The following is a 26144-nucleotide window of genomic DNA, read 5'->3' as shown; positions in this document are numbered from 1 at the left end:
TAAATTGTTTTGGAAGAAGATTATATTATGGGATGTTGAAATGTAAAATGCCCAGAGTTTTTTTTGTGGTATTTTTTAATCTGAAAAAAAAAAAAAAAAATATATATATATATATACATATATATATATGCATACATGCATATGCTCATATTCCTAATTTAGTTTAGTTTTTGAAGTTGTAAAAGTATCTCTACATACTTCCTGAAGTTTTAAAATTATTTCGAATGGGATAACCTCAAATATTAAGTTTTAGGGATTTAAACAAATAAGTCTGACAATAGGAGGCTGGAAGTCGTTGGACAAACGTCTGAAACTGTCAGTTATTTTATATTTAATTTTACATTAAACAACACATAGCCGAAGTTAAAACGCTGACTGTGTGATGATATATCAGTTAATGTTTAAACAAACCGCTCAGCAGGCAAGGAATAATCTGAAGTCTCAGTAGACCCAAATTAGATAATTCAGTGGAGGAGTCAGTGCCTCCCAAGTGCTGCATTTGGCCGGAAGCCAAGATCTTGTTTCTTCATCCATCACTGATGGAATCCAGCCAAGGTGCAATAAGCTAATGGACAAAGCAAAGATGATTGTTTCTTGTTAATTCCGCAGGACACCCTTTTGGCGACTTTTGTTCAAAATCGGAATTAATAGGCAAAATAAAGTGAAATGTAGCTTTTAATCAAAAATAGATAGATCTGCATCACAAAATCATGAGAAACTCATCGAGTTGACGGTTTTCCACCTACTACTAGCCAACTAGAACTAATTATAATAATTATTATAATTTATTAATAATAATAATAATACATTTCAATCTTTGTATATTAAACTACACATCACATCCATTTAGGGTGTCGTGTTTACCGGCAGCATACCTGAAGGCAGCACTGTCTTTACAATGACCACTAGATGTAGGTATAGCGCAGCTCACAGTGCAGTCCATCAAACACTTGAGTGTGAACTTTAAAAACAATATTATGACAGTTGATACTCTGATGAAGACTGTAGCCTGACTTGATCTTTGTTGCTGATCTGCAGACAGCATTTGTACTATACTTTTCTTAAACGATATGTTTGTGTCTGCGCCATGCAATTAGCCAAGAGATCAGACGAGTCCCGCCTCTTTGATATCTATATATAACGGACTGTCCAACCACGGAGGCTGTAAAACCCCTGTGTCCGGTGTCAGGTGGATGGATCAGGCTCCTGGGCGGGGCTCAGCAGCCAGCTGGAGGACTGGCATTTTGGAGATCGGTCATCTGAGTGAAGCGTCTTGTTGGGAACAACATCGGGAACATCCGCGCGGTTACAGCATTAAATACGACATTTCCAGCAGTTCTCCCAGGAGCTGAAGAAATAATACGTTCAGACTCGGTTATTCCCATTGTATGGAGCAGAGCAAGGGAGTGAGATTCCCCTATAAAATAATACGCAGCTTAGCAGAATGCAAAACACGGAGCTGCAGAAGAATTAAAAAGTTAAAGATCTAACAGCCAACCGCGAATAGGTCTGCTGCGACTGGACTGCAATCATGTAGCCACTTTTTAATTATGAATTCAGAAGGATATGTCATTTGCAGTTGCTATGCAGGACACTTTGAAGAGTAGCTCGTAGGTTGTGAGGTGAACTCTCGGTGCGGGGAAACCAAAAACAGGACAGAGAGAGGTTTATTTGCGCTCCCTGTCGCGTCTACGACGTTTGCATCTCCTGCCACTCTAGCTAAACATGGCAAGACTACGGAGGAAGGCTTGCATAGCCCTGTTTCTCTTCACACTATTCATCTTTGGGACCATGATGGGACTGAGGACCCTAAAGCCCAGCGACGGCTTCTCGGATCTGGCTCCGGGCTTGGAGCTCCTGCCGATGATAGCGGGGAAGATGGACCGGCGCTCCGTGTCCCGTGACGCCACCGCGTCCCCGGGTCAAGCCCATCCGGCTGGCAGCAACACCAAAGCAGTTTTGTCCAACTCTGGCCCCGAGGGGACAATATTTTATGATGTTCATATTTTTTACTACACCTGGTACGGCAACCCACATATGGACGGCAAATACATTCATTGGGACCACATCCTTGTTCCACACTGGGACCCCAAAATCGCATCCAGCTACCCGAGAGGGAGACACATGCCGCCCGAGGACATCGGCTCCAGTTTCTACCCCGAACTTAATCCGTACAGTTCGAGGAACCCGGACGTGTTGGAGTCCCACATGGAGCAGATCGGGGCTTCTGCAGCAGGTATAGTTCAGAGATGCAACGGGCAAACTGGATTTCTTGGAGAGATATAGAAACAAATCGCTGACTTTTGTTTTTCGTGCTCAGCAGCTGCACAGAAATTTGGCCTTTATAAAGCTGCTTGAGGAGCACAAAACATTTTCAGCACCACACATCCACTGGACAGCTCCCTACACGCTCAGCTGAAAGTCACCAAATATCTGCTGCTGCACTTTTTTTCTGCAGCACAGAGAGAAACTTCCTGACTTCAAGAGATCAACTCATTAGGTTTACAAAATTGATTCAGGACATTGTAGAGTTTGTTTCAATTTAGTGTGTTTTTTCAACACAACATATCCCTTAGGGCTGGGTAAAATGGTAGAAATCACTATCTGGATATTAATAAGTAGCATAAATACTGTATTTTAAAATATTCATTTGAAAAATACCTGATTTAAAATAGTCAACGTGATATTTAATGCAATGAACTGTTCCAGTTTTATGCTTTTCATCAGAAAAAACGTCTGTTTTTGTAATCAGTACTTTTACTAGTACTAATTAACAGAATTAGGTCAAAACAATAACACAATATGGTCGTATCATTGATATATTTCCACTAAGAGTCAATACATGTTTACATTTTTGTAACTTTATTTAATCAGGTGGTCTCATTGAAATCAATATATTTTTAACAAGAGACCACCTGAGAAAACATTTACAGTCAGACAACCAGCATTAAAAAAACCAGCAAACCCAAAACCAGACAACCAACAATTAAATGAAATATAGATTAAGAGTCATAAAACAGATCTGATAAAAAAAAAGCTTTATAGTCATAAAGGGGTATGTATGTATGTATATTAATATGTGCATGAACATGTGTGCAATCGTCTTAGGTTAAATTGGATTGTGTGCCGTAGTTGCAAGAGTTATACAAAAGAAGAGCTGTATGGTATAATTATGAAACTCTCAGCCCTAATGTCCTTTTATCTCTATTCTTCAGGCTTCCATCCATTTTTTTGGGGATCACTCGTTAATTATTATTTATAGGTATGGTGTTAGTCTTTTCAAAAACTTGTATGGCTTCCCTAAAGACAGCAAAGTCCTGTAGCCTGGTGTCGAGTAACAACCTGGTCGTCAGCCGTCAGCAGCCTAAACATGATAGGTCCTAACGTTTCTGTCCTGTGACCAGGCCATCTATCCCTTTGAAACCTCACTGCCTGGACAGATGGATCATAGGAGTGCTGGCTCACAATGCTTAGTTAAAATATTCCATTTAATTAGACACCACAGCCAGCCAAACTCTAAATACTTCCATTTGGCTTGATGACTGATTCCCCACCACTTCACAGAGGCCCATAAATTAAATAAATAGCAGCAGCCATATTCTTAATACACACAGACGTAGTTGGGCATTGTAATCTAATAGTCTCCACAGCTTCACAATAAGCAGACAATAGTTTAATAAATTAGCTCTTAGTGCATATCCTATATTCCAGATCCTCTCTAATGTCAGGCGCCATTGTGGCTGATATGAAACTATTTCTCAGCCACCATCAAAGCAAAAGGAAACATTTTCCCTACTGAAACATATGAGCTGTCACACACTAAAGCTGCACAGAGAGATTGCCACTAAAATAAGAAGTCCAAATATGACAAGTGCATATTCATCAATCAGGTGCAGGATATGGGTGATGGTAGGCATTCAGATAAAAATAATCAGCTATCCTCCATACAGCCACAGATGGATTACTGAACAGGCCTACCGAGCACAGGGCCAGGGGCCCAAGGCTTGAGGGGGACACAGAGACTCTTTTTCTAAGTAAATGGTAACATTTCTTATGGACAACAAACCGCAGGCTTGTAAGAGTGTCAAAGCAAGTGCCTTTTACATATCTGTGCCCAAGGACCCATTGTTTCAAAATCCACCCATGCATCCAGCATCTCACCACACACCTTACCAGCATCTGTCTGGTCCTAAAAAATACATTAATTACTCTAATGGACTACCAGGGCAGAAATTTCCCAGCGTGTTCAATAAAAGCACAAATGACTGTGTTCGTTCAGTGGTCTCAAATAGGTCTGTAAAACTGTGTGAAGGGCTACGTGCAAACTTAACTGTATATTAATTAAAGCAAAAGTTTTTCAGCTCCCATTTCCCCCTACAGGATTGTCAGCATTTCTTACCATCAGCATGAAATAAATACATATACATTTCAACAATGCCTAAGAAAACACTTTTAGAGGTTCATATGCATAATGTTCCCAGCAGTAGATGCTCTCTGAGGTATTAGCCTGTGTCTTGGGTCCAGGATGGATGATCAGACTCATGTGTCTCTGTATGTCTTCAGGGGTTCTGGTTCTGTCATGGTATCCTCCTGGCTTGGCTGACGACAATGGTGAACCCACTGAGGATTTGGTACCAGCTGTACTGGATGCTGCATACAGACACAACCTCAAGGTAAATCAATCAGCACTTTTTGTGTGTGTGTGTGTGTGTGTGTGTGTGTGTGTGTGTGTGTGTGTGTGTGTGTGTGTGTGTGTGTGTGTGTGTGTGTGTGTGTGTGTGTGTGTTTGAGACCTGAAACAAAATAGGAAAAGAGTCTGGAAGGAAGAAGAGCAATGAATCAAATCCATTGTGAGTCAGGATATTCAACTCAATGTTTATGCATACTGCAAGTTGTTGCAGGGAAATGAGTGTTGATTGTTTAATGATTTGTCCATTTTAAATCAGCAGCTGTTGATGGAAGAGTTGGTTTTCCATCAATAATACTGGTATGGGCTTTGCAGTCAGTATTTAAAATTTATTTTACTTCTATTTGAATTTATTTAACCTGGTAAATTCCTTTTAACCAGCCTCTTTAACAATAAAGACCTGGCCAAGACGGCAGCATAAATTGGAGACAAAACAATAATCCCATACATTAAAATCTTTTCCTTTTTCCAAATGGCTATAGAAAATAAAAACAAATGTAACAGGTAAATTTGCAATTTTATTTTTTTGTCGCAAGATAAGGTTGAGAGCTGTTGAACATGTTCTGCTGCCTCGTATAAGGCTGTCTTTGCTACTTAGGGATTTGACTTCAGATGTTTTCAGCTGGAGTGACATTTCCAGCATTAAAGCAAAAAATCAGGTCAAATAGCTGCTGCTGCTGGATCAGTTGTTTAGTGTGGATTGAATGAGCTCAGGAGCACATCAGCAGGGTGGAGAGGTGGGGGGGTAGCAAAACCACATGACCAATTTGCCAATTAGGTTGGAAAATGGCACATTCAAGGAAATAACCTGCCCGCCATGTTGGTCTTTTTGACTCCTGTCACTGTATTGAATGCTTATTAAACTTTTACAGGTAAAGCTTGTTCGTAATGTAATGCAATTCATGTCAGATGCTTTCCAGATAAAGATGGAGAGAAAGGATAACGACAAGGTGTTTTTTGTCAGACTGTAAAAAATCTTTAAAATGAGTGCTGATACATCATATGTTCATGTGCATATTAAAAGCTACTCAGAAGCTTTCTGTATGGAATTGAAATGACGTTTAAGAGAGACATGCATGTAAGAGTTTTCCTGTGTCAAAGCAGGTACCATTAATAATGCATCAACAGCATTTGCACTAAATATTAAAGTAAAGAAAAATCAGCCAGCCGACCAGAAAAAAGCATTAACATTACTGTAAGGTTTTGCTTGATTTACTATGATTTTTAGAGGTAAAACAATCAGTAGATCAATCGGCTAGAGGGTCGATAGAAAAATAACCGGTACGTATTTTGATAATCGATTAAAGGTCTTAATGTTTCAAGCAACAATAATGAAAACTGTTCTCTATAGCCTCTCAAATATGATGATTTGCTGTTTTTGTTTTTGTTTTTGTTTTGGTATTTCATAGACTAACGATTAACAAAAACAAATAATCATCAGTAATTAATAATGAAAATAATTGTCTCTATGAATGATGTTCATAGAGAACAGAATGCTAAACAGGGGCTATAGTATTGAGATGTTTTTTTTTTTGTCATCATCAATTGTCATCATAAATTCACTTTTGGGAAGCACACTGCATTTGAGAGAGCATACACAATTTGTCAAATTGTGGAAAAATCACCACTACTCTTACTGAGTAAGATTCATATTTCTGTGCTGACGTCAGCAGGTTCCACATGTAATTGCACTTTGATGTATGTTACTTTTTGAATGTATAGGACAAATATAACCAGTCACTAGCTAAAGCTAAAGGAAACATGTTGTATTTACAGCTTGCTAAAGTTATCACCAAGGTTAATTACAAAGCAAAGTCATAGGGAGGATCATTATAAAACAATTTATTATGATGCCAGTGTTTGTATCCTGATGTGAAGATAAAGATCATTTATTTTCCTGCAGCGATGTGACACACATTAGCCTCGTCCTCCGTATGAACAACTCTGATGAGAGGCAGTCGGTTTGTCAGGCCAGTCTGTCAGACTTGATATCACATTTGTTTAGTCTGCTGTTTGGCTGCAGGCAAAAAAAGAATGTATCTCTGCAAGGGCAAGACAAGAACGCCTGGATTAGACATGCAACACTGAGCTGATGAGGTTTTACACAAAATGCTGTCAGGAGAGAAGCTAATAGATTACATTTAATGCCATGCTTTATTGTCATGAGTACGACACAAATACGACATTTTCATAAAAAATGTGGAGGAAGCGTCTGTGGAAAAACAGTCCGTGACATGCTTTCTACAAATCAATATAAAGTGGCTATATGTAACTTTCAGTTTGTGTTGATTTCAGCAGTCCCTTTGGACAAAAGCGGTACTGTTTTTACCGCACCTGCTGTTGTAAAAGTCTAGGAGTTAGCATTACTGGGAGGTCATATAGTTGCAATGAATGTTTTGCTCAGACAGAAAATCATTCATTTACAATAAAAGAGTACGTTACAGATGCATCATTGCATTTCAAGTGTTGCATACGGTAACTTAGCCTACTTTGGATGTCTCGTGAGCTAAACCAGGTATCACTGTCACTGTGTCAAGAGCCAAAGCATTACTTATTACTTATTATTAGAGTTTGTTATGTCAACCAATGTAATAACTTCGAAACATATAGCACATTTCATGAAACCCAAGGACGCCTTACACAGGTACAGGGGGACAAAGGGAAAGAAAATAGTAGGCCAACACAAACATGGACTAAAATGAATAAAACGTCCGCGCTAAATGGAAGGGGGACGTAATTTAATGGTGCTCTAAGTGATGTGACGCGTTTTTTAGGCTACAACATTTTTTGTCACATGCATATTCATGACTCCCAGGTCCTTCATGACGGTTATTGGCTGGAACACTGTTTGTTATCGTTCGTGGTGCAGGTTGGCGCAGTTTGTTTTTGTTGCCATTTGTGGAGCCTGGGCTGTCTACAGAGACCCCTGTTTTTTTACAGTGTGTTCAGGGGACAGGCAGCTAACGGATAGTGAGGAGATGTTTGTTACATGTGACAAAAACTTTTGTAGCCTAAAAAACGCGTCACATCACTTAGAGCACCTTTAATGTCGGCTACTGGTATACAACCACATCGCGCATTGTAAAGTTATTTTATGAATGAAATAGACATATTACATACCTGAGGGCCAATTCGGGGATGTTTTTGAATTATTTACAGTCCCGTAATTGTTTCCATCTGTTGAAAGCCCGACCGAGTGTGACTCAGATTTTGCCCGTTGTCTTTCACTTTTACTTTCTCTTTTAGCTTTTAGTTGTTCTTAGTTTAATTTCCTTCTTTTCTGTGTTGGCCCTGCCCCAGTATCAGCCATAACTACAGCAGATAACTTCTAAAATCAAATTGTAATACAGTTAGGCCTATATAAAGAAATCTCCTGTTACCCTTTACCTGGCTAGATACAATAACACTGGCTTTTCCAGTGTTAAGCCGAAATCTGTGACCCATCAGAATGTGTGCTGTGTAGCGCCGTCTACCTGCCTTAAATCATTTTGTTACTTTGCGGGAAAAATCGGACCCGGGCAGAGGCATTAATAAAAACTGTATACAAATAGCGTTCTTTTCAATATTAGTCTCGTTTGCTGTTACAGGTCATTTATAATCATCAGATGGAACATTACACAGTTTCAGAAACATTTAAAAGTTACATATAGTCACTTTAACATTTAAGAACCTCATTGAAATAAGAAGGAAGTGCTGTCTTATAAAATTACATAGAAGATCACATTCAGACAGCAGAGCAGAGAAAGCATTAACCTATTTTCTTATTGTATATAGCAGCATGATGAGTGCATCATTTCCAAGCATCCTCTTTGAGTTTTCCTTGTTTTTGATGAACTCCTCCCAGTCCCTTTGCACAGAAGGACATTTATCTTTGAAGTGCTTCTTCTTGCATAATTTTAGCAAAATGCTGACAAGGAAAAGACCTTTGGCTCTGATCATTTGGAACTCAAATACAAATTTTCTAAAGCAACAATCTTAAATAATTAAGTCTGAGTGAGGAGGACAGATGGTCTCACAGAAGCAGTGGCAACAGCCAAAAATGAATCAGATCAGGGTTCAGGAAACACACATATCTGCAATCGGCTTTTAGTTGCAAAGTGGCTACCAGTCTGAGCTTGTGAGAATGCATGAGCAGTTTTGTTTTGAATCATCAGGCCCTTGGAGAGTCTGTATAATTACACACAAATAATAATTACACAAAAATAATAAAGTTTTATTACTGAAAAAAGATGAACTCGCAGAAATCTTGTATTCTCCATGTCTGTAAAACAGTTAAAATGTATTCTGTAAAAGGGGGATAAGATACCTGTCCTTATGCACTTTGTTTTCCATCTGGTATCTTTGTCCTTTTGTGTCCTGTGCTGTCTTCTCTTGTGTTTGACAGCTGCACTCCTCCTAACTGAGGAGGATTACAGTGAGCTTGGTACTCTTTCTAACTAACTGCTTATAAATATAAGACAGCATGCGTATACGGTGGTTTTATGTGGCTCACTGGGGCACAAATATGGCATTAGCCTTTCCAAGATTCATGGCCGGATTAACCTATTAGCGGAGCCGGGGGCAAAAATGTGCTGCTTCCCCCAAAATTTATTAAGGAATGATACATATATATATTTTAAATTACATACATTATTTGTCTATAAAATGTCAAAGATAGTCAAAATTGCTTGTTGGAATTTCAAGTTAAAGCAACACCATGTAACTTTTGCCGCTTCGGTCCCCCTACAGGTTGCCTCATTGGAACTACAGCTCGCGGTAAAAGTTACATAGTGTTGCTTTAATGTTATCAAATTGCTAGTATTATTCAGATAATGTCCAAACCCCAAGGATATTCAGTTAACTATCATCAGACAGAGAAAAGCATACTCACATTGTTCACATAATTTAGAAGCTTGAACCAGATAATGAATTGATTATGAACATAGTTGCTGACTAATTTTCTGTCAAATCAAAATTCTTTAAATTTAATTGGATCGCTCTAAAGGGCCCGTGACTAAGTGTGATTCGGAGTTGTAGAGGGCTGTTGCCCTCCACCAACACCTCCTTCACTTGGACTCCTCTCAGGACGAGGATGAGGGTATAATGATGAGTTCATGTTTTACAGGAAGAGAAAAGAGAGGGATTTCGTTATAAAAAATACTAAATTGACTTTTTTGGGACATATATCTGAGAGATATCTGAACAATTAAATTTGAAGTCAAATTTGAACATATACTAGATTGTAACACTGAGCCACTCTATAAATTACAGCAATTGCCTATTTTGCCTGTTTGATAATGTAAGCCTTCCCAAGATTGTTGAAGTTGTATGCACCCATAGACAAATCCAACTTCCATCATACTGGCAATCCCACACCACACAGCTAAAAACACAGTGACCCTTCCTTTGGATAACACTGCACAATACAATAAAGCAATTCACTTTTTATTATATAAGTTGAACATTATTTCAACAGCACCCACACACAGCTTGTGTAGTCTGTATTTTGTACGGCAGAGTTGGAGAGCAGATCACATGGAGCCTCCACAGCAGAGCAGCTGCTCTACCTCCGCTTGAAGAGGAGCTGAAATAGTTCTTCTGCCCAGGGGAGGATGGGGGCGGTTTGGTAGGGACAGGGTGGGGGGTGATTGGAAGCTGGAGCAGAGGGAAAATGTGCATCATGGGTCCCATGACTCAGTTTGCAATTTGCACTCTTAGGGGCTGTAAAGGTTCTATCCAGTAAGTAGGCCATGTAGCTGCATGTAGACAGGGGAATAATGCCCATGGGTGCCCTATGATGGCATCAACCACACTTTCCAGATGCACAGAGTAGCTACATTCAGTCTTACGTGACCCCCCATTGTTGTATGTGTCCACTGGCTTTTGACCACAGAGCAAAACTGACACTCTCTCATAGAGAAATGTGCTCAGCTTTGTTGAAATGTATCTAATTGTTGTAAGGGTCTGGACCTTTATCTTTGTGTTCGCTCATAACCTTCCTTTACTCCTTTCTGCATGACATGGCACTAAATTACACTCTGCCTAGCATGAATCATGCTGGGGGTGTTCTGGTCCATGCTGTCAATGTTTATGTGGTATTACAATGCATCGACTCTGTCTCATTTACTTCTAAATTACCACAGAGTAATGGGCCGGTGTGTTTGGAAAATGAGCTTTCTAGTGGCCTGCGTTCTGGTGCAGTGAACAGGAGACCATAACAGCTTTTTCCCCTTCCGTGGATGATGATTATATGGCTTCATACCTGCTAATACTCTGCAGTTTTTCAAAATAGGTTCAGATTTGATCTCAGTTTACTGGGCTCTTACTTAACAAAAATTCCAGTGAGTTATGGGTTCACTAAGACTGTTTCAAGGCTATGAGTTACTCAGATGGCCAGGATCTTTCTTCCTCTATTTTTATTCAAATTGATATTTTGCCAGCAATGTGAATCTTACACCATCAAAATGTATAAAGCACATACAAGCACTTAGCATCTCCATTTATGACACATATGGTTCTGTTTTTCTTGCCTCCAGTTGACAGTTTATCTATAGACATTTGCAGTTTAAAACAATTTGCTAGGATTTAGCCAATTTCAGCCATTACTTTAATCCATTTATTACACTTAATGCCAATGTCATAGTGGCACAGTCAGTCCAGCCAATAGTCTTTTTTTCCACAGAAAGACTCCAGTGCAGTGTGCACCACATGCTTGCATTACAGCTTCCCTATAGTAAACATTTGAACAGACACACAATTACAAAATACATGTAACAAAGCTTTAATTTTAAACACATGCACACATGCTTTAATCCTGCAGATTTTCTGTCTGTGTTGATGCTTTTTTTTTAGCCGGGCTACCAGTGTGGCTCTGTGGATGGGAATGTCATTCTTTCGGGCGACCACTCCAGACAACTATAAGATGGATTGCCATGACATTTTGCATAGACATTCATGGTTGGATTCACGCTGTGGGTGCTTAATGATTTTGTTGATCCCCTGACTTTTACTCTAGCAGACAATTGTGATTTGTAAGTGAAATGTCTCTGCAACTTTTGAATGGATTTCCATGAAATTTGCTACACACATTCATGTACCTCATAGGATGAATTGAAATAACTCTGGTGATCACTTAACATTTCGTCGAGCGCAACCGTCAGTTCAAAAATGTGATTTGTCCAATTCTTCTTAGTCTTTTTCAAGCAAAATATTGCTCTAAATGCAGACTTGTATAAGGGTTTTATCAGGAATAGGAGAGGAATCATACAATATAGGTGATGTAGCTCACCCGAGGACATCTTACATCCATTTAGTTGCTGTGGCCTCCAACATTGTAAAAAGCCCTTTTCCTTCAGATTGTTTCCCTTGGGAGTCCGCTGCTTGAGAAGAGAAGTGTTTCACTTTGATCATACATTATTCAAAGTCTCTGAATTCTCTGGCTGTTCCTTAAAATATTCAACTTAAGCACTTTTTGTGTTCATGTCACTTCAGGTCCGTTGTTCCTCTGCTGCTTTTGTTCTTCAAATTGCAAATGCCCATTTCTAACTGAGCCATAACTGAGTATTGCAAAAGTCTCCAGATAGGCAGCACTTAGGGTGAAAAACATCCCCTACAGTGTGACAATTTCTCATGAAAATGCATATGTTGTTCTTTACAGTCGCATCCTGTCCAAAAAGCTCTGCTTAAATGGCCAACTGTGGAATCCTGTGCTGTTGGCTAAAGTCTGTGTTATACTATTTTATTTATAGGTTTTAGACATTCTGTAAACAAGTACAGTCACCTGTAACATGGTACTAGGGAAGAGAAACCAGACGCCTAAACTAATGCTATGCTTTAGGCAGGGATCCACAAATTTTTAATGACTGACTGCCAATTTAGGGAGCCAGCATATGATTGATTTTGCCACACAACCAGTAGTTTGCTACAAGTATCCATTCCTAAACTGGCCATTCAGTTTTATTTAGTGTCAAATCATGACTGACATTATCTCAGGACACTTCAGAGATACACTACACTCTCTAACGTAACACTCTCATGTTACGTTCAGAGGCCGCACAAAATTTCCAGCAATGCCCCATGAGCCACACTTAAAATTTTAAAATTTTATGACATACTTCGCTATGACTTTTTGGTATTTTTATGACATACTATAACTTTTTTTGACATTTTTATGACTAATGCTAATGCTTTTTTGACATTTTTTATGACATACTATACTATGACAATTTATGACATACTATACTATGACTTTTTATAACATACTATATTGACTTTTTGTGACATACTATACTATGACTTTTTACAACATACTATACTATGACTTTTTGACATTTTGATGAAATACTATATGATGACTTTTTTGAAATTTTTAAGACATACTATACTTAGGGTTGGGTATCGTTTGGATTTTTACGATTCCCATGCCAAACCGGTACTTTTAAAACAATTCCGATTCCTAAACTGATTCTTGAAAAACTGAAAAATGACATCAAAGATGTAATATGTTTACTAGCGATCTCGTGCAGTGAATGGTTAATATGCCTTTATGTCCGTTTTGGTGAGCCCAGAGGGAAAATATGGCATTTTAAAAGTAGCCTACATTTACGGTAGCTAGCTAACGGACTACAGAGAAAGTGTGATATTTTTATGTCCGTTTCGAAGCGACAGAGGGAAAATATTTCAGTCGACACATTAAGTGGAACTGAAATTTGCATTCTAATCCGGTCTGATTCCTACCGGTTGCATAGGAATCGGTTCCATAGTGGAACCGGGTTTCGGTACCCAACCCTAACTATACTATGACTTTTTGACTATTTTATTACATACTATGAATTTTATGACATACTATAATATGACTTTTTGACATTTTTATGACATACTATGACTTTTTGACATTTTTATGCGTACTGTACTATGACATTTTTGACATTTTTATGAGGTACTATGATATTAATTTTTTACTTTTTATGATGTACTATACTATGACTTTTTGACATTTTTATTACATACTATGACTTTTTATGACATACTATACTATGTCTTTTTGACATTTTTATGACATACTATATGATGACTTTTTGACATTTTTATGACATACTATACTTTGACTTTTCTTTACTTTTTTATGACATACTATTCTATGACTTTTTGACATTTTTATGACATACTATACTTTGACTTTTCTTTACTTTTTTATGACATACTATTCTATGACTTTTTAAAACATACTATACTGACTTTTTATGACATACTATACTATGACTTTTTGACATGTTTATGACATACTATACTGACTTTTTGACTATTTTATTACATACTATGACTTTTATGACATACTATAATATGACTTTTTGACATTTTTATGACATACTATTACTTTGACATTTTTTATAACATACTCTACTATGACTTTTTAGAAATTGTTATGACTTACTATGACTTTTTTTACTTTTTATGACGTACTATACTATGATTTTATGACATTTTTTATGACATACTATACTATGACTTTTTGAAATTTTTATAACATACTTTGACTTTTTGAAATTTTTACAACATATTTTGACTTTTTAGAAATTTGTGTGACATACAATGACTTTTTGACATTTATATTACATACTATGACTTTTTATGACATCCTATGCCTTTTTGACATGTTTATGAGATACTATACTATGACTTTTTATAACATACTATACTGTGACTTTTTGGACATTTTTATGACATACTATTCTATGACTTTTTAAAACATACTATACTGACTTTTTATGACATACTATTCTATGACTTTTTAAAACATACTATACTGACTTTTTATGACATACTATACTATGACTTTTTGACATGTTTATGACATACTATACTGACTTTTTGACTATTTTATTACATACTCTGACTTTTATGACATACTATAAAATGACTTTTTGACATGTTTATGACATACTATACTGACTTTTTGACTATTTTATTACATACTATGACTTTTATGACATACTATAATATGACTTTTTGACATTTTTATGACATACTATTACTTTGACATTTTTTATGACATACTATTCTATGACTTTTTAAAACATACTATACTGACTTTTTATGACATACTATACTATGACTTTTTGACATGTTTATGACATACTATACTGACTTTTTGACTATTTTATTACATACTATGACTTTTATGACATACTATAATATGACTTTTTGACATGTTTATGACATACTATACTGACTTTTTGACTATTTTATTACATACTATGACTTTTATGACATACTATAATATGACTTTTTGACATGTTTATGACATACTATACTGACTTTTTGACTATTTTATTACATACTATGACTTTTATGACATACTATAATATGACTTTTTGACATGTTTATGACATACTATACTGACTTTTTTACTATTTTATTACATACTATGACTTTTATGACATACTATAATATGACTTTTTGACATGTTTATGACATACTATACTGACTTTTTTACTATTTTATTACATACTATGACTTTTATGACATACTTATAATATGACTTTTTGACATTTTTATGACATACTATTACTTTGACATTTTTTATGACATACTGTACTATGACTTTTTAGAAATTGTTATGACTTACTATGACTTTTTTACTTTTATGACGTACTATACTATGATTTTATGACATTTTTTATGACATACTATACTATGACTTTTTTAAATTTTTATAACATACTTTGACTTTTTGAAATTTTTACAACATACTTTGACTTTTTAGAAATTTGTATGACATACAATGACTTTTTGACATTTATATTACATACTATGACTTTTTATGACATCCTATGCCTTTGTGACATGTTTATGAGATACTATACTACGACTTTTTATAACATACTATACTGTGACTTTTTGGACATTTTTATGACATACTATGACTTTTTGGAAATTTTTATGAAATACTATATGATGACTTTTTGGACATTTTTATGACATACTATACTATGACTTTTTGATTACATACTATGACTTTTTTGACACACTTATAATATGACTTTTCGACATTTTTATGACAAACTATACTATGATTTTTTGACATTTTTAAGACATAATATACTAACTTTCTGACATTTTTATGACATACTTTACTATGACTTTTTGACTATTTATTACATATTATGACTTTCATGACATACTATAATAAGACTTTTTGACATTTTTATGACATACTGTATCATGACTTTCTTGACATGTTCATGACACACTATACTATGACTTTTAATAACATATTATACTTTGAATTTTTTATAACATATTATACGATTACTTTTTTGACATTTTATAAGATACTATGACTTTTGGACATTTTTATGACATGTGATCTGTGAGTTGTGACTGTGGTATCTTTTTTAATGACAGTAATACGATGAATAACAAGGCACATGACTTTCTGCATGTTTTTCTAGGTTGCATTTCACATCCAACCATACAGAGGACGAAACGACCAGAGTGTGCATGACAACATCAAGTACATCATTGACAGGTAGGCTGCTCCTCTCCATCAACTTAAATAGAAAACCATTAAGATTTCATGCACAAAAAGAAATAAAACCCAAAAAGTTGCAAAACTTAAATACTTTTAGAACACATTTCTGATTATATAAAGCCAGTTACATAACTTTGGAATATGTTTTTGAAGCAAAAGCATTTTTCCAAATTTTTTAAATTGAAAAGGAGCATCTGCCAACTACATACAAACTCAACAGCCCAAATGCCCCAAAGATATTTAGTTTCCAACCAATTTAAGAAGAAATAGAATGCAAATCTTCATAATTTGCTTCTATAGTTATAGTGTGTCAGGTTGTCATTAAATGAAGAGTCTGTTACCTTCTGGCCTTTTCTCTAGCACCCTTATTTGGTCATAATTTTCCCTCAACCCACATGTTTGTCCATGACAGCATATTCTGAAAATATTGGCTGGGTTTTATTATTAAATTTGCTCTGGACATTCATGATAAGTGACATCAGGTCAAAATAATATCCACTCGTTACCAAAAAAAACAAAACAAGAACATTTTCAAGAATCTTACTGATTTGGGTTCCCCAAGACTTTACATTTTCAACAGCCTCTTGTGTTATCCTCATGTCCCACAGTCAACTTGAACAGATTGTACTGACACTTGTTGACCACAATAATGCTCCTCAGGGCATAAACCCTTTGAATTAATATCCCCCATGGTCTTTTCTCTACCAACAGACTTGGGAGAAAGTTAGCATTTTTAGCCCCACTGTTTTGCTGTAAAGCCTTGCAAAATGATCAGTTATTACCCGTAAAGAACATAGCAGCCTCTTGACTTAATCAACTAGTTATTAAAGCAATAATTGACTGTGCTATTGTTTTCTTTAAAGGTACGGTGACCATGGAGCCTTCTACAAGTTTACTTCCACCACAGGGAAAAGTCTTCCCCTATTCTACATCTATGACTCCTACCTGACTCCTCCTGAGTCCTGGTCTGAATTCTTGACTCCCACGGGCTCCCACAGCGTGCGCGGCTCAGCCTATGACTCCATCTTCATTGCCCTGATTGTGGAGGAGCGTCACAAGCATGACATCCTCGCAGGTGGCTTTGATGGCATGTACACTTACTTTGCTTCCAACGGTTTCTCCTTCGGCTCCTCTCACCAGAACTGGAAGGCCATCAAAGCTTTTTGTGACGGCAACAATCTCCTCTTCATCCCCAGCGTCGGACCTGGTTATATCGACACCAGCATCCGGCCGTGGAACAACCACAACATGCGCAACAGGGTGAACGGTCGTTACTATGAGACGGCCCTGCAGGCGGCGCTGAATGTGAGGCCAGACGTTGTCACTATTACATCTTTTAATGAGTGGCACGAGGGGACACAGATAGAGAGGGCGATGCCCAAAAAAACTGTGACCCGTGTGTACTTGGACTACCAGCCACATGGACCCGATCACTACCTGCAGCTGACCCGCCGCTGGGCGGAGCAGTTCAACAAAGAGAAGGAGCAGTGGCTCATGTGAGTGTGTGTACACATGAAGGAGAAGAAACAAATGATAGGGGAGAGAATGTAGAGACCAATTATTATTATTATTATTATTATTATTATTATTATTATTATAAGGTTATTCTGGGGAATTTGTTCCATTGACAGCCCAGAGTCCTTAAATGGGTCTCTGGTCTTTGTTCACTTAATGCAACTTAATCAACGATTGTCTCAAACACAGCGAGGAAACTGTCACCACATAATTGAACGACTTGAGACGTATGATCCTTGTTTCCTTCTCTGCAGTTAAATAATAGATTTGATTACAATAGCCAGACACTTTTATGGTTTTGCTTTCATTCACAATTGGCACTAATGTTGATCTTTGAAAGCAAGTGTTTATTTCTTGATAGGTCAAACTATTGTTTTCAAATGTGTTTTTTGTGACGCATTTTGGTTTGACATAACATTTTCCAATAGGATTTTGTATCATTTTGGATTTGTTGCTAACCAACAAAGGTGTTCAGTGTCAGAGTATGTTAATCCATTTAGCAAAGTAAAGAAAGTCAGCCAGGTTGTTAAAGCATAGTTACACTAAACTTGGCCTTAAGGTTGTAAAAACAGTCAGAATTTTAGAAATTTGAGTTTTGTTGTAATTCCCTTTGAGGAAAGCCACATTCACACACACACAACCTTCTGTCACTTAAGTAAAAACAGAATAATCACAAGTTAAAAAGTTAACACAAGGCTCAATGTTTGAGTGTCTATATGAATACAAATTTACCACTTGCTGGATCAATCTGCTATATGGATTTGTGTGATTTAGATTGATGAAATCCTGCTGTCTATTAAAGTAAAAGGTAATTTCACGCAGGCATTTTTAAGAATAAAACTATGCTCTTTGGGTGTGAAGGGCACTTCTAAGTGGTTTCTGATAGTTTTATTTTCTTCAAAAACATTTTTCTTCCAGGCACCTCAAAATAAAGATAGACATACAGTATGTCTCAAATATTTTATTATGCATGAATAAGACTGGGATACTGAAAAACAAAACTTTTATTGTGACTGAGGTTATACAATCCATCAAAACAAGTTTACATCGGGCATTGAGAATTTAAAAAAAAAATGCTTGTTTTTTAACATGTAAGTTGGCAGATGAATTACATGTCGTATATCTACTTGGGCAATGGGCAAGTCTGAAATATTACAGCATTTTATACATTTAAATATAATGTAGTTCAAGCTACAACATAAAACAGTTATTGTAACTGTAGCAGGTGACCAATTGTAGTGCAAACTGACATGTGGATAAAATAAATACAGGGGATTTATAAGTTAATAAATAGTTCTGGACAAGTTTGATATATAGTCAATGCAATTCCCAGAACCCATCCCTTATCACAAAGAATTATTCAGGCCATAAAATAGGGCCTACGACACCTCTTACAGTTATTAAAATAAAAACCCAAACCATTGTTTTCTCCGTTAAGCCACGTTGCTTTGACAATACAAAGAGGGTAGTTTTGATTTTATGCAACAACAAAAAATCCATACATACCCATACTATAGCGCTGACCAGGTTCTGTGTTTCTGAATAAATGGTAGAGAACTGTGACACTCTAAAATCCCACATAATCCCATTATATTAGACCAATAGTAAGGCAGAAAATGTTTTCATCAAAAGTTATTTCACACCTTAAAGCAGCCACCAGAACAATATTGGCCATCGAGTTGCTCCTGAGTTCTAGTACTTCCTGAGAAAGACTCATTCTTCCATGTGAACATGAAAAGGATTCATCTTTTCTGAGAAGCCCCGGGGTCAACGCCGGTTTGGCGTCTCAGCGCGTGTTGTGGAGTGTAAGGAGTTCAAAGGTCATTCTTGCCCCGAGTCCTCTGACAGTCCGTATTTGTGCTCCAGCACATTAACCGTAGAAGAAAGGGCACTGAAAACAGAATTACAGTCATGTTTCATTTAATGCACCAAGTGTCCTTCAGAGTATACGTGGGAGAACACAATGCAATAAAGTTACTCTACATAGTATTTATTATTACTGTTGGCACCCATTTGCTTATTAATGCAATACAACCCTGTTTACTATTTACATATTCTGACTGAACATGCTTGACTATATGTTGTTTACTTGTTTCCAGAAGAGTCATAATCATAATCCTTTGTGCATGTATTCCCTTCCTCCCTGAGTTGTGTAGTAAACAGGAAGGAACAACCACAACACTACATTAGACTTCAGTTATCAGCATATATTTGCGGTCTCCAATTCACTTAATACAACTTATATACAGTTATATACTACATACTTGTCAGGGTATAATGTTTTAGCATGTTCTAAAATGTTAACAGCAATGCCAGACGTAAGGTGTCAAACTGTAACTTTAGAAAGCTACTGCCAATTAAACTACAAAAAGAGTCATCAAAATGTTTTCCCCAAGATTTAAATACTTATTGCTATCCAAATTCTTTTTGCAGCCGTTTCTCCACCACCCACAATGTATTTCAATATGTCCTACCTGTAAGCATACTCATACTCAAAAACTGACTATAGTAGTCATACTGTGTGCTTTGAGTATACTTTTATTTAGTCACTTTTACAATGCGAACACACTGCATCCTAAAAAAACCCAGCTAGAATCAGTAGGTTGGATGGATTTGGGCCACGGCAGATGTATTTGGAAACGCACGAGTCGTTATTCACATAACAATACCAGATGACAAACTGCAGGATCAGTCTCAGAGCGTCGTGCACAAATCGCTCTGATCAATATTCATTTACGACTGAAATCTGAGCCATCATATCCTTTGTCTGGCCTCTTTCGCTGCATGGAAGTATTATGTGACCTTTGTCACGCTTATTTATGTTAAATAGTGACAAATAATGAAGAAGCCAAAAATATATCCTAGGAAAAATGGGAAGCCACTTCATGCTAAATTAATTTCACAGTGCATTTTAGCTGACCACCTTTTTTGTTCGGTGTTTCTTTGCCAACATTTAAATTCTCCTGTAAATTATTTTGTGGAAATTATTGGTGGATATGATTTCATTTGAACAATAACACATTAAACTGCAGTAACTGAAAGCTAGAACCCACCAGCCGGGTCTGATGATGCGGTATTTCCCAAGTACCGATAGGTCGACCACGGTTGATCCGAGGCGACTGTGGTCTCCTATTGGTCCGCCATCCACCACCAGTGCTAGTTTGGGCCAGAGCTCCTGAAACTCCTTTAGGAGGAAAAACACAGCAGTATTAAAAAGGAACAATTTTGTGAACTTAAATTACAAAGCGAGAAAACAAGGGGAGACACCAACCCGAATTAAGATGCTGGGAAACACATTGCTCTGATCAAAGCCTCTCTAAACTTGCCATGTATTAATTTTCCACTTACATTTATGGCCACAGTGCTCGTGCATGAGCTGATGTTGGCGCTGGTAAGTGCGAGTGGTTCAGCACACATCTGGCAAAGGCGTCTCATAAAGGCATGGTCTGGGATACGTACGCCTACAAGCTGAGGGGCACACGGACACATAACAACAACAGACGACTGACGATCATTAATAAACCATTTGTTTGCAGTTTGATTTTTAGCAATATCCAGTTAAAAGGGAGTGGGCTTACTGAAGTAAAGGGGTTGAGCTCTGTGTTCAGTAGTTCAGATCTTTCCAACACCAGAGTGACGGGACCAGGCAGCAGGTCACCCAACAGCGCTTCCTTCACCTTCACCTTGCAGTACCTCATGGAAACCAAAACAATGACAAAGCCTTTTAAAACCGGTGGTACAGTGAGTCAATATCTGAGAAAGTTTAGATACTACGGCACAGTTCCAAATTCTTTTTTTTTTTTAAACCTTTATTTATTCATTCAAGGAAGGTTCACTGAGAGGCAGCCTCTCTTTTGCAGCAATGCTCTGATCACACTCACACAGTTGCACACATTCATACCTGGAAGCTGCCCAGTACAACCACAGTCTGACTGGTCACTGAGCAGCTCCACTGGAGCGGTTGGAGGTTCATGGCCTTGCTCAAGGGCACCTCAGCGGGGGTAATGAGGGAGGGACAAGCGCTGCTCTTTCACTTTCCCCACCCAGATTTTATCCTGTCGGTCTTGGGATTGAACCGACGACCTCCTGGTCACAAGCTGGCGTCTCTAACCTTTAGGCCACCACGGCCCCAAATTGCAACTCTGTGCCGTTCTATGTTTAATCAAAGATGTTGTCATTTGCTAGTCTGCCTTATCTCCTCTTTATTCAATGTGTGATTTACTTACAAATGCCTTAATGTAAGACATCGTTACCTAGCAAATGAATGAATGAATACTGGGGTATCAATGGAAATGTAAAATCTGTCTTGTTGGCCTGGAGACGGCATCTCTGCCTCTTCTACGTGTGACTCATCTGTGGATGACTAATATATTTGTGCAATATGGTAGGTCTACGAAGAAACCATCAGTTACCATTGATATTTTAAAATTCAAAAAAAATCTGCACTCAAACTGTAGTTCTGTTAGAAACATCAGCTTATCACTAGGCCCAAATTTCAGTCCTTCCAGAGAAATGCTGAAAAAGTTTTTCTGTGATTGTTGCGGACAAAAATCCTTGATTATGTGAAAAATATTTATGCAATTTTATGCAGTGAAATTGCGGCAACTTGCAAAAATTGCAGGAACTTACAAAAACTGCGGTTTGATGAAAAAGAGAAAATAAAGTGATTCCCCCAACAACCTGCTTTTGATGATGTTCACATTGCGTAATTACGTCACTTCATAATGTTCCCATGGCAACAGGTGAAAATGGCTGCTCTTGTGTGAAGTAAACGCAACATTTTTCAACTTTATGCTAAGATATGTGACTTTTTTGCAATGAAAAAGCAGGGATTATGAAATCATGCAAGCCCCGCATATTTTGCGCGGCAAAAGTGTGGCGTATTTTTTTTTTTTTTTACAGTTTTCAGCAGTAATTCAAGATGACGACCGTTTCTCTGCTTGTGTTGGACGTGTGCTAACATTTGAGTTTAATTTGTTTTTTTTTTTCTAAATCTGTGGAAAATTCTCCATCCGCAGATTCCGTGTGGCCCTATTTATCACGTTCACCATCCATCAAACAACAAATCAAAGTGATCCTCTGGTGGAAAAAGCAGCAGACACAGGCACATTCGCTTACTTATAGATATCCTGGATTTCTCCTACACAGATGGCCAGTGGTTTATGTCCATTTCGTCCTTTGACGTCGTAGGTTTTTCTGACTGCTTCAGAGTTCTGGGCCAGACATGCCAGGCCGTAGATGGTGTCTGTGGGCACACCGACCACATGACCCTCCTTAAGAGCCTTCACCGTGCAACTCAAGACTTCAGCAACATCTGAGTTCAGAAAACAAGGAGGGTCAATGAGGCATCGTCCACCGCAAGACACACATGATAAAAAAAAAACACTGAGGGAAGATATCTACACACGCTACTTTCAATAATACAGTATCAAACAGGTCAGTTGTATATTGTAAATTGATTTGGGGGTAGTGAAGGGCTGAAAGAGATAAACTTGCAGAGGTGGACACAGTAACAAGTTACATGCATTGCTCTAGAAGTGCACATAAAGGGCACTCCACTGATTCTACATGTGAAAGTCTATTTACTCATAATTGGGGGGTGTACTACTCAGCCTTTGAAAACAGTTACAGGGCAGAGTGTCTAACACAGCTATTGCGTTGCACTAATGTAGGATTCAGCTAGTTTGGAGCTGGTTATTTGACCAATATCAGAGAAAGACTTAGAAAGGCAGGTAGTTGTAGGTACTGTATGTGTGTTACTAGTATGTGTGCATGCACATCACGCGTGTAGGTATGTGCGCTTGAAGACATGTTGTTGAATGTGAATAACGAAGGGGCCTCACTCAACGATGGCAATGGCCGCTTTGCTGGCTGTGCGGGGGTGCCTGGTGAGGTGGCCGCAGGGTGTATGTGTATACAGTAAGTATATTTTATGGCTGTAAAAGGTGGGAATGTGTGTAGATATGTATATACTGTAAGTAGCCAGTCTATACATATAGGTACAGTTAGTGTGTTGATGTATACATATATTAAAAGTTATGTATTTTGTATTCTATTTTGCCTTGCTCTGTAGTTGTATATATGGAAGGATGTGATTTTTTTTAAATGGCATCTGTGACTTGCATTGCTATCGCACTGCTATTGTTTCGATATTGTCTTCCTGGAAATGAGAACCACAAATATTTTGACCACTATTAAAATGTTGCTGAATTCTACATTCATTCTAGTAATCACGTGAACACTCGCTGAAACACTTATGTTACTTCACACATCTACTCAACTGCATTTCAGGGGGAACTGTGTGTTGTCCTCAACTCCACTTATCCAATTACTCAAAAACAGAAAGTTACTTTGCAGAATAAAGGCTTGCAAGCAAAACATATCATGAAGCTATAAATATGAAAAAATAGCTTTAGTTTCTACTGCCCAGCAATGGTAAACCTGCAGTAGCTACATTAAAATAATGCTTGCACATAAATGCATCAGTAAGGTGCTCATTGTAAGGTGCTCATTCTACATAATGAGCCACTTTAATTACAGATCCATTGTTCATCAAGGCCTTTCACTTCTAATAGTTGAGCACATTTGCTGTTAATCCGTCCTTGTAAATGAGTATTTTACATTCATTTGACCTTTTTACATATTAAAATCCTTATTTTATTTAAGTACATACAGAATTAGGATACTTCTCCCAAAGCTGTTAAACATCTGTTGTCATGGATTAAGTGTCACCTGACCTGATGACATTATAAATAAAATGTTGATCATGGAGAACGGTGTTGATGCCCTGGTGTCCAGCATGGGCAGACAGCTGTCTGATAATAAAGTTTATTAACCAAAATTATTGGACTATGAGGTAAACTCTGTGCAGGTGTGTATTGCATTTTTTTTAAACAGTCTGTCTACATACACACACATACATATATAATTTTTTTTACTGTTAACTACGTAGTTATTATAGCTTGCATTTCTTTTTACTTATGCCCTTTTCTGCTGTAACGTTTACTAATCTAATCCCGCTGTGGGACTAATAAAGGATCGTCCTCAAATCAGAGTGGGAGAGGTGAATGTCATGCATGACAGAAAAATCTGAAATCCAATAGAGTTTTAATTGTAACTTTTTTGTATGTGGCTGGTGAGTTAAGAGAATCTAGCAGCCTCTTGCATATTACCAGTTACTTGCATTTGGCTGATACCAATTTCCAACCCTAAAACATGCTGCAAGTTCAATGTTTACGTTACTTAACGTTACTGCCAAACAGTCCGTTAATATTTATTCAGTAGCTAAAATCTATCAGTCATTGAGATCTTAGCCTCAGAGCACAGCACATGCACTTCTGCTGTGAATGTGAACGTTAGCTAACCTGGGTGGCCCTCCTGTTGAACAGACGGCCCATTGGAGGTCGGCGGCAACAAATGCAGCACTTTGGTCTTGAGCTCTTTACACATCTCTTCCCCGAGTCGACGAGCTGTGGCTGAACTGTGAGCTCTTCTGGATTTGATTAATTCAACAGCGATGTTACAAACGGACTTCATAAAACCAAAGCGGCGGTTGTTTCACTTCACAGCCGGGGAGCATGTTGTCGTCTGATGAAATAAGTTTTCTTCCGGGTTACGCCCCCAAACAATGACGCGAATTTCCTTAAAGGGCCAGCAGCACGTTGTTTATGATATCCAGTGGGGAAAAAAACTTCGGACTTTGGAGAATTGATGGGTGATGATGATGTCTTTTTTAAATTACATTGATGAAAAATAAAAAAAATATTAATTATTGTTTATTATTATGATGACTGTCTCTATACATATTTTTTATTATCTCCAAGAAAGTAGCCATCAAAATGTTGTTTTCAAACGATCCATATCGCTACCAACCTTTTTGAAAACTCTTACATATATTTAAATTGTACAAGGTAAATTGCCTGTGACTGTCGAACCATTTGTTTTATTTCCTTGTCATTTCTCGTCTTTTATTTACCCCCGAACCATTGCCATCCTTTTATTGTTAAAGTTTGGTATCAAATAGTTTTGCTATATAAATGAATAAATAGTCTAGTCTGGGGTTGGCGCTCCTTAAAATGCCGTGTTTTGGAAATATGCAATATCGGTAAAAGCATTTTCTGGCATTTCTTCACTGACAAGTTTTTTTTTTAAACAATTCCACCGTCCCTGCCTGCCCTCTGCATTAGGGAAATTGAAATCACCTGTGAGTACCTGCTTAAAAACGCACACAATATGGAAAGACAGAGTTCACAGGAAAAAGATCACATGGCTTCGAACACAGGTAAAAAAACAGACACCTTTTCAACTTCGCTGTTATTATTTCTAAGTATGTTTGTAAAAAACAGTTGCAGGTTGTACAGAAGACACGATGACCGTGCAGACTGATGAGGGCGTTTCCCGGGCCAAACAGGTCAGCCACGTGGATCTTTT

The 26144-nt window shown here is 37.5% G+C and overlaps 2 protein-coding genes across 3 annotated transcripts; one reads left to right on the top strand and one right to left on the bottom strand.

Annotated features, from left to right (window-relative positions):
• The first annotated feature begins 1725 nt into the window (after positions 1-1725).
• On the top strand, positions 1726-17744 carry LOC114557806 (glycoprotein endo-alpha-1,2-mannosidase-like protein). Its single transcript, XM_028581472.1, has 4 exons — positions 1726-2236; positions 4564-4673; positions 16120-16196; positions 17063-17744. Exons 1-4 carry the CDS (start codon positions 1726-1728, stop codon positions 17697-17699), a joined length of 1335 nt encoding a protein of 444 aa, XP_028437273.1. The 3' UTR covers positions 17700-17744.
• A 916-nt stretch (positions 17745-18660) lies between these two features.
• On the bottom strand, positions 18661-25355 carry yrdc (yrdC N(6)-threonylcarbamoyltransferase domain containing). 2 transcript variants are annotated; one of them, XM_028580059.1, is made up of 6 exons: positions 25079-25355; positions 22833-23028; positions 21293-21407; positions 21063-21218; positions 20768-20898; positions 18661-19605 (listed from the first exon to the last, which is right to left on the bottom strand). In XM_028580059.1, the coding sequence occupies exons 1-6, from the start codon at positions 25248-25250 to the stop codon at positions 19536-19538; spliced, it is 840 nt and encodes a 279-aa protein (XP_028435860.1). In that variant the 5' UTR covers positions 25251-25355; the 3' UTR covers positions 18661-19535. The 2 variants fall into 2 exon arrangements, with proteins under 2 accessions (XP_028435860.1, XP_028435861.1); XM_028580060.1 differs by having other exon boundaries at positions 21063-21182.
• Positions 25356-26144: the final 789 nt, after the last annotated feature.

This window comes from Perca flavescens, chromosome 6 (genome assembly GCF_004354835.1).
Source record: "Perca flavescens isolate YP-PL-M2 chromosome 6, PFLA_1.0, whole genome shotgun sequence".
Taxonomy (NCBI): domain Eukaryota; kingdom Metazoa; phylum Chordata; class Actinopteri; order Perciformes; family Percidae; genus Perca; species Perca flavescens.
Note: the sequence above shows the minus strand (reverse complement) of the source record. Positions and strands in the feature narration are given on the sequence as shown.